Genomic DNA, 10,303 nt, shown 5'->3' with positions numbered 1-10,303 from the left:
TGAATTGTTTGGGTTTTTATAACAATCTGGCAGCTTTCATGATAATTCTTCCCAGCGTCAACCACATATTACCAGATTTATTGAACTGAACTGCATGGAAATTGAACTCAAAACATGCTCATCCAATGCACTTCAGTAGCCTGCTAACAACTGGGTATAAGTCCTCAAACTTATTTCCTGTAGATCTTTAAAACTTTTTTTTATCCAATCATGGGATGTGGGTGGCACTGGCAAGGCCAGCATTATTGCCCTTGAGAAGGAAATTGAACTCAAAACATGCTCATCCAATGCACTTCAGTAGCCTGCTAACAACTGGGTATAAGTCCTCAAACTTATTTCCTGTAGATCTTTAAAACTTTTTTTTATCCAATCATGGGATGTGGGTGGCACTGGCAAGGCCAGCATTATTGCCCTTGAGAAGGCGGCGGTGAGCCACCTTCTTGAATACAACTGAGAGGCTCACTAGGCTATGTCAGATGGGAATTAAGGGTCAACCTCGCTGCTGTGGGTCTGAACCCACAGTTAAGATTTATTTAATTAATAGAATTTAAATTCCTCAACTGCTATAGTGGGATTTGAACTCATGTCTCTGGATCATTAGTCCAGGCTTTCTGGGTTGCTAGCCCATTACAGAAAATGGAAATGTACAAACCTTGATGTCGAATGTATTCCAATTCAAACCATTGTTCTAATTTCCTGTGTTGCGCGAGGTCTACTGAGGATTTTGCTGATGTCCTTAATTTTTCAGGAAGGATTTTCCTTGATTGAAGCTCACAAATGGTGGAAAGCAGTACGTAGAGCGGATTGTGTGCTGTTTGGGTCTAAAGTTAAGGTAAGAAGTTGCAGGCCACTTTTCCAGGACGAGTGGGACCCATCCTGTTTTACCAGCTTCCTTGTTTTAATTTTAAATTTGATGGATAAGCTTTTAATCAATCTCACCATCATCTCTTGGGTTGCCTCTGACTAATGTAGCTATTTTCACATTCTTTGCTTCTCTTTGCTCTTGAATTTCCATTTGCCTGGTTTAAAGTTTATCGCAATGTTTTCCACTGGGACTTTCTCTCTCTTTTCTTCCACCTTGCCTTTAGAACTGAAAAAATAAAAGATTGTAATAGAATTGGAATAAAGAGGTGAAAGAAAAGAGAGAGAAAGCCCCATTGGAAAACCATGTGAGATAAACTTCATACCAGGCAATGGAAATTCAAGAGCGAAGAGAAGCAAAGAATGTGAAAATAGCTACATTAGTCAGAGGTTTCCAATATTTTTTTGTTTCAGATTTCCTGCATTTAAAGTGTTTTTACTTGCTTTTTAATCTGCAGATCAAGTCGGAACCTTTTATTTTGCAATTGCTCGAATAAACAATAGTGACCTGTACCTGAGCCTTCTGTGGTTTATTTGTCAAAGCCACCACAACAGCTTCCATTATATTTTGATATAACTATAGCACTTTTACAGCACAGAGCAGGACCATTTGATCCAATGGGGTTGAAATTCAACTACAGTATTTGCAAAATCCAGTAATGGATTGGCCACCTGTTATACTCCTTCCCCATTTTCTACTCCATTGAAAATTAGGTAGGATATATAACAAGCTATATTTTGTGTCCCCATCAAAAATGAATTTCACCCTATTGTGTCTGTCGCAACACTTTGAGCAATCCACTACAAATCCCATTGCCCTTCTCTCCCTGTTGTCCTGTACCTTCCTCTGATTCAAATATTTATACAATTTTCATATAAAAGATGCAGTGATCTCTACCTCTACACTTTGGCAAAGCATTCCGTGGTCCAATAACCCACTGCATTAATACATTTCTTCTAACCTTGCTTCTTACTCTTAGGAACAATTGATCAGCCCTTGTTGCTGATTCCCCAACCAGAAGGAAGGTGCTTCTCTCTCTTCACCCTTATCAGAACCTTTTCTGTTTTAAAGGGCTTTGTTCAGTTTCCACTTTCCTACAATACTGGCATCCATGTTTCTTACATTTCAACGGTGACTATATTTCTAAAGTACTTCATTAGCAATGATACACATTGGGACTTACTATTGTTGTGAAAGGTGCTATGAAAATATGAACCATTGTTTTGTTACTTCTTGGCTTTCTCTGCTCAAATGGAAATAATTACAGAATCTGAAGTCTTTCCTCATAACTATTGTTTTCCATCCATGGGATCACCCTGATAAAAATAATTGCTTAAATATCTTTGTACTGCTGACAAATGCATAATATATCATTTTATCTGCCTCAGAGGAAATAAAAACTTAGTAAGGAATTAAAATAATTTGAGATTTCATGCTGCGATATCTAAGACTTAAAAATTTTTTATAATTCTGTTTACAAATCGTGGAGTGATGTGTTACAGTTCACTCAGGGAGTCTGAGTTGCTGGGGCAACATGCACTTTTACATGCATGGAGCTATGGATAATGATGGTATGGACTCGACTTTCTTTCCATCATGTGGCTAACCAGGAATCTTTCCCGTTCTTACCACTGACCATTGGCGTGTGTTAGAAACCTGCAAAGCGCAGGTTGATAATCAACCTGTTTGGCCGCTTAATAAATGCACCTTCCTTGGTCATCAAGGAACCCAGAGCTTTTGATTCAAAGGGAGGAATGCTATCCAGTGCCCAATAAGACTTCTAAATTGTAGAGTATCTGAACAAATTTGATCTCAAGGAACTTTGACCTATTTTTAGTTTACCTATAGTAAGTCAGAATATTCTATTCTGCCAAATAGATTTTACTTTTGGAAAGTGCATTTAAAATCCTCCTTTGTTCACGTTTTGCCCTCCTCTAGAATGAAAGCCGTATGTTTCGAGTACAGTTCAGTGGAGATTCGCATAAGCAAGCACTGGAACACTGCTCTAACTGTGTGCAGAAGCTCCTTCAGTATATTGATGTACAGAACCCTGATGGCAAAAATCAGAACCAAGCTCTACAGTTGAGTCAGCCAACAGACATGAGCCACTCTGGAAGTTTGGAGCTAGAGGTCGGTTAGCAAGGGGCAAAATAGCCCCACTTGTGCCACCCGAGTTTATTTTGCTGCAATTTAATGTTAGAACACCATGATTGAGCTGAATCTACCTGAAAGTTTTTAAGAGTATGTGTAAGTGTGTAATGTTAACATGCTATCAAAATTTTCAAGATGGCCCCTCTCAATAACATGAATGCCCTGTACCTGTGAAATCTCTTAAACCACTGACAAGCAACTTATCTGCAAGTGGTGTTACAGAGTAGCTCGCGTTAAAAGCTGCACAGTGTGAGAAGCATTGCTATTCGTGTTAGTGTTGGTGAGCGATCCCAGCTGTTACGTTTTCATGCCTGTACTTTAAGCTACTACCTCAGCAAAAGCACTAAGTGCTAAATTGCTAGCAATCCTCTATAATGATATTCACCAACCCCAGCCTTTTCCATATGAAGGGCATATGACCGAGATTGTGAAAGCTGCTGAGATTATTCAGACTACTTTTACCTTTTATTAGCTTTGAAGAAATCCACTTGTGATGTCTGAAATGATTACTATGAGCAGCAAAGGTAAACTCAGTAGGGGTCGGAGGGAAAGCTCTTCAATAGCAGGAGTAATGGTCTGACACAGAGAAAGGTGGTGTGGTTGTTGGAGCACCGGCATATCACTGTAGAGTTCCTTGGTAATCATCAGTTGCTCCATTGATGACTCCCTGTCATAAGGTCAGGAAAGGGGCTGTTTGTTGATGGTTTCACAGTTTCAGCTTCATTCACAGTTCTTCTGATAATAAAGCAGCCCATGCCAACCTACAACAGCTCCTGGATGACATCAAGACTTGAGCTGACAAGCGATAGGTAACATTGGTGCATGACATATATGCCAAATAATGAGGATCTTGAATAAAGAGAGAACTCACCTTGTGACCCCTAAAATCATCATCATCGTTTACAATGCTCAGGTCAGGTGCAAGATGGAGTACTCAGCACCGGGTATGTGCAACAACAGTCAACTCTCAAGAAGCTCAACACCGCCCAGGACAGAGCAGTTAATGTACTTGACTTAATATTCACCCTCTGCTCTACCAGTGCAGTATGCACAACTACAGGATGCACTGCATCAACTCACTCAAGGTTGCATCGACAGCACTCAGTTTCTTTGTAAACTCTGCCCACTGAGAAGAACCAGAGCAGCAATGTTATCAGACCATATCTCCAAATTTCCCTTTCAGGCCACACTCCATCCTGATTTGGGTATGCATCACCATTCCTTTGTCTTCATTTGGTCATTCCCCTTGAATTCCTTACTTAATGCCTTTGCGGGTGCACCATAATCACAAAGACTACAGCAGTTCAAGAGCGAGGGCCATGACCATCGCAGGGGCAGGGAAAAGTAGTAAATGGAGCCTTACTGCTTCCCTCTCAGCCCAAGAACGAAAAAAGTAAACGTTTAAAGGGGACATGAGTGAGAATGAGTACTCTGATTGCTCTTCGATGTTTGCAATAATACAGAAATTAATGTTATTTTTGTTAGATATTTAATTGCACAGCCGGGAAAGGCTTGCAATTTTATTCATTATAGATTATCCCTGCTTTGTGTGGAAAAGGACTGAGGTTTTGTTTCATGAGCCGAGCTAGTCTACAGTAAACATCTGGCTGGAGTTCAGTTTGTTTACAAAGTTTTCGCCATTGGACAAATCCTACATGTGAAATTTTCAGTCACGATGCTTGAATGCAAGGCATTGACATCTGCACCTTTCGTATGTGCTGGAGAAAATGACTCAGTCATGAGTCCTTCTTTCTCTTCCCTAAATTCTTGATATGTCAGGACAAGTGCAGCCGAGCTGGTGGACCTGCGTGTTCTCATTTTTCTATGTTGCATTTCGCTACTTCAGAGGATTGATCTTTCAAATTTGTTTTTGTTCCAGGAAAGTATTAAATGCTGGTGAGTGAATAATAACCCTTGCTTAATCTGGAACATGATCAAAGATTAAAAGCAAAAAACTGAGGATGCTGGAAATCCAAAACAAAAACAAAAATACCTGGAAAAACTCAGCAGATCTGACAGCATCTGCGGAGAGGAACACAGATAACGTTTCGAGTCCGTATGACTCTTCAACAGAACTAAGGAAAAATAGAAGAGAGGTGAAATATAAGCTGGTTTAAGGGGGGTGGGGGTTGGGACAAGTAGAGCTGGATAGAGGGCCAGTGATAGGTGGAGACAACCAAAAGATGTCAGACAAAAGGACAAAGAGGTGTTGAAGGTGGTGATATTATCTAAGGAATGTGATAATAAGTGACATTAAGGGTAGAAAGCAGGACGAGCAAGGTACAGATAGCCCTAGTGGGGGTGGGGTGGGGGGAAGGGATTGAAATAGGCTAAATGGTAGAGATAAAACAATGGATAGAAATACATTTAAAAATAATGGAAATAGGTGGGAAAAGAAAAATCTATATAAATTATTGGAAGAAAAGGTGGGGGATCGGAAAGGGGGTGGGGATGGAGGAGAGAGTTCATGATCTAAAATTGTTGAACTCAATATTCAGTCCGGAAGGCTGTAAAGTGCCTAGTCGGAAGATGAGGTGCTGTTCCTCCAGTTTGCGTTGAGCTTCACTGGAACAATGCAGCAGGCCAAGGCAGGGTCGAGTGTTGAAATGGCAAGCAACAGGGAGGTCTGGGTCATGCTTGCAGACAGACCGAAGGTGTATGATCAGGGATTATGTATGTTGGATAACTAAATGCTGAAAGTCCAAAAACACCTTGAATATCTAATTTCATTCATCCATCTGAACTGAATAATTGTTGCTTTGAATCTCCTTGAAGTAAAAAAAAAAAATTCATTCCGATTGAAGGCAGAATGAGTGGATATACATTCAAAAGAGAAGTTTATAGGCTCACTGGCTTCTCCCATGATTGGATGGTAATTGCTCGGCAATTTTGCCATCAGTTTTATTCAAGGAATTTGCCCTGGAGATATAAATTATTAAAAGTCATGATAACATAGGCATTTACGGTGGCCTGAATATGTTGACATTTCGATGTATAGTGCATAAAAATTAGTTAGGAGTGGGTTTGCACTGACTGCTCCTCTGAGGCCCCAGTGTCAGCTGTGCTGGTGTGAGGAGGCAGAAATCAGCTGGTATCCACAGGGAAAGGAAAGCCAGTGAAAGAATCACCTCAGCTTCTTGTGTGGCTTGTTTTTGATCTGCATGGGCAGCCTACGTATTGTAAGGTGAGCTCTAGTTTAAAGTCGGTAACTGAAAGGGAGTTCAAGCACCCTCCGATCCTGCAGCGACCACACAAGACTCAAGCTTCTTTCACCGGTTTTATTCAAGCATGCAGGGGAGACTGTATCCATACAAGATGGGTACAAGCTCCCCTAATGGTTACATTTTCCTGCAGTTATACTTTCCCCTTATCTTATCCTATTTGCATGCACCAATGATCAATGCCTACATCTCATTTACACACACAATTAGTTTCGTCTATCCAATTCATTCACACGCATAACTAGTTTTGTCTATCCTATTATCTTCGATGTGTACATGTTTTAGCCTCATTACAGGACCCAAGCATTTTCACACATACTTAGTTTGGTCTTTCCTATTATCTTCAAGATACTCGTACATGATCACAGTATCCATGCCTATTCAGTGTATACACACAGTTCTTGATTCTTGTCTGGTACAGAGTCTGAGTTGTGGCTTATCAAAAGCTACCTCTTTGTTGTATTTGGTTTTTAACCCTTTCACCTCCCCCTTCAATAACAATTGCAGCACTGGTACTGCTGAGATTAGCTGTGCATGGTACAGATGCCATCTACACAATTGGTACAAAGGTTTGACTTACCACTTATTACATGGCACTCCTGCCTGATGTGATTCTGCTATTAATTTTAGCATTTTAAGATCCTTTTTTTAATCTTTTAATGACAGGGACGAGGCACAGAGGAGGGGCAAACAGTAACACAAAGTACCCTTCCTGAGGGTAGGGTATCTATCAAACAACTGGCAAAGGTATGTAGAGACAATGAACTACATGCCTTCCTCTTTTTCCTATGTATCAAATCTGTATCCTTGAATCAAATCCTGTTCAAATTTTTGCATATCAAGTATAGACAGCAGTACTCTCAGAAAGGAGTAGATTTGATACAGAGTGAAACTCCTTCTATGTTGTCCCAGTGGAGTTGCAGCGGTGTGACATTTTGCAGTCCAGGAGGGCGATTTAAAATTGCTTTTGAAAGCCGGAAGTGGTCTTCTGACTAAGACTCGTGTTTTAGCATCAAAATACAGATAGGCTTTGCTGTGAAGGCTCGAGCCCAGTCTGGGTATGATAAAGACTGGCACAGGTTCAGTTCATGAAAGCTTGGGGAGCCAAATATGAAACTCACCCAGAAGTTTAAAAAAGTAATCTTATTTATGCCAGTGGTATTTTACTGTGTGTCATCTTTGTCTGCACAGCAACAACAAATAAAGTTCAAAAGGAATTAGATTTTAAGTAATTTAGGAGATGCTGTGTACATGAAAAGCCTGTTCATAAGTGCAAGCTTGCTTTCTTTATTTACTTCTTGCTTTCACTATGTCATATGTTATCCCTTTAAGATTTTTTAAAATCTATTTTTTAATGTACTTTCCTTCAAGCCCTACATCAGTTCCAAACTTACTGATGCAACAATTAAGGAGAGAAGAGGGTGAAGGATAGTCAATAAAAAAGGGAAATAGGAGAAAGTGAAAGCAAGAATTAGAAAGATAATAATGAAAAGGACTCATTTCTATTTTGTTTCATGCAGCCAGGAAACAAACATTATTCTACTGTATCATAATCTATAACCCTTGTACCCTTTGATGTTTTGAAAGATAAGATATGTGACAAGTTACTCAATAGCAAGATGATCATTCTCAATTTAGGTAGGAAAAGTTGACAGTTTCTCAGTGTTAAGGAAATTGAGCCTTTTCTGTCCCTACACAAATCTTATCAAACCACAGCTTCTACCAAGATCAGCACCTACACCTAGTGACGAGTAGGAACTGTGTGTCTAGACGCCGATGAATTGGGAGATGTTAAGTAGCCTACATCAGCTCATCTTTCGGATGTACTGTTTCAAAATTGAGCACTGGTATTTAATACACATAACAAGTAATTGTGGTAATTTCAATTAAACAGTGGTCTACTTCCCTTGTTATATTATTGATGCTGCTGTGACTAAGGAATAAAAATGTCAACTCATAGCCTTGCTTTAGATATGTGAGAGTTTAATATGAAGGAAGTTGTTGTATTTTGCATTGATAAAGGTCAAAATATTTTGCAACATCATATCACAAAATCTTGTGAAATCTCAAACCGGTTCTTAAAGCTTTTATGATTTTGTTAGGCACAATGAAGGTTACCACTAACATACCCCAACTGGAAGAAATATTTCCACAAACTCACAGACTATTGTATTTTGCTAAGTGGAAGGGCCAGTATGATAAAGTAAGTGATTATGTTGTAACATCATGCATACACTAGTTTCTGAAGTACTGTGGAGGTTCCTGTTATTAAACTGGATCTGGCACAATGATGCAGCCCTGACAAGACATCCAGTATCAAAACATCTATATGGCAGATTTCATTGGAGGCACAAATGTGAAAGGACCTGAGTGTTGGTTAACTCCCCAAACAAATAATGAACAATATTCATCTTACAAATTATGGAGGTAGTAAAGTTCAGATATTATAGGAAAGATATTGACAGACTGCTAATATAGAATAATTAAAACAGAAAATGTTGGAAAAACTCAGCCGGTCTGGCAGCATCTATGGGGAGATAAACAGCGTTAACATTTCAGGCCAAAGACTTTTCTTCATAATTGAACTGAACAGAGCTGTCCTTCCCATGGTACCTTCCCATTGCGAATGCAGGAGATGTAACACCTGCCCTTTTACCTCCTCTCCTCACACTCCAAGGCCCCAAACACCCCTTCCAGGTGAAGCAGCGGTTTACGTGTTTTTCTTTCAATTTAGCATACTGTATTTGCTGTTCACAATGTGGTCTCCTCTACATTGGCAAAAACAGATGCAGATTGTGTGACCATTTTGCGGAACACCTCTGCTCAGTCTGCAAACATGACCCTGAGCTTCCAGTTGCTTGCCATTTTAATGCTCCATCTTGCACTTCTCCGTACTGGGCCTGCTGCAGTGTTCTAGTGAAGGTCAATGGAAGCTCAAGGAACATCATCTGATGTTTTGATTGGACACTTCACAGCTTTTGGACTCAGCATTGAGTTCAACAATTTCAAACTGTAAACTCTGTCATGTTGGTTTTTTTTGCATGTGCCAGTCTTAATCTTGTTTCTCATGTTGTTGTTTTTGGACACAACTGTTCATTAATCGGCTGTTCAAGCCCACTTTGGGCAAATCTTTTGTTTCTTTGCTACAACCACCCCCTTTGCCCTTTTGTACCATGAAATATTTTGTCATTTACTCTCTCCCACTCTCTACCCTCTAACAGACCTTCCCTTTTGTTCCTCCCCACCCCACCCTTCACTTGCACCTATTTCATTTCTATCTTCCATTAGTTCCGAAGAACGGCCCTTGACCTGTAACATTAACTCTATTTCTCTCTCCACAGACGCTGTCTGACCTGCTGATCTTCCATTAACTTTAAATTGAAAATCAGAGTTAATTTTGAGGTTTTATTAATATAGATTGTATTCTGGTAAAAGCTGTAGAACCTTGAGAGAGCATAATTCAATGACAAACATTTAAATGTGTTAAAACAGTTTCAATTCTATAACTTGGATTTTTCTTTCCTAGTCAATGCTGGGAGCTACATCACCTAAGCTGCCATTGGCCTACCAGCAGTCAGCATTGAGCACAGAAGAGTTGGGTCCTTTCCTGCAACTCTGTCTTCTGGATCAGAGTTTCCCAGTGTTTGTGGAACAGGTGGAGCAAGAACTGAAAAAGCTGATAGATGAGTGACTGGTAATATGTTTGGCTTTTCTCCAGTTGGTGAAGAACCAGATACAGCTGTAAAAGAAAATTATTTCAAATTGCATTAATCTTCCTTAATTCATCCCATGTTTAAGTTTCTCCTGGACAATATATCTGTGGTCGCACTGCCTCCATTTATTTTAGACATTTTTATTTCTGATCATTAGTTTGCCAGGTCTTTAAACAATAATAAATACTTTAACCAACGTAAGCCTTGAGTTATTCATTTTCAAAAAGTCAAATTCAGCTACTTTTGTTCAGGTTTTTAAAAATGTGAATAAGTTTTTCAGGGATGTGTCTAACCTTAATTCAATCTTTACATTTCTTGTTTCTGTTTAGCACTGTTGCTTCTCCTGTTTGCTGGTC

General features: G+C 39.6%; 1 protein-coding gene across 1 annotated transcript; it reads left to right on the top strand.

Annotated features, from left to right (window-relative positions):
• Positions 1-754: 754 nt before the first annotated feature.
• On the top strand, positions 755-10,071 carry LOC144676620 (meiotic recombination protein REC114-like). The gene is made up of 4 exons (XM_078536998.1): positions 755-832; positions 2,801-2,992; positions 6,901-6,981; positions 9,761-10,071. The coding sequence occupies exons 2-4, from the start codon at positions 2,813-2,815 to the stop codon at positions 9,923-9,925; spliced, it is 426 nt and encodes a 141-aa protein (XP_078393124.1). The 5' UTR covers positions 755-832; positions 2,801-2,812; the 3' UTR covers positions 9,926-10,071.
• Positions 10,072-10,303: the final 232 nt, after the last annotated feature.

The sequence above is a fragment of the Cetorhinus maximus genome, unplaced genomic scaffold (genome assembly GCF_964194155.1).
Source record: "Cetorhinus maximus unplaced genomic scaffold, sCetMax3.hap1.1 HAP1_SCAFFOLD_1749, whole genome shotgun sequence".
NCBI lineage: Eukaryota > Metazoa > Chordata > Chondrichthyes > Lamniformes > Cetorhinidae > Cetorhinus > Cetorhinus maximus.
The sequence above is the reverse complement of the archived record's forward strand: the minus strand, read 5'-3'. Positions and strand labels throughout refer to the sequence as shown.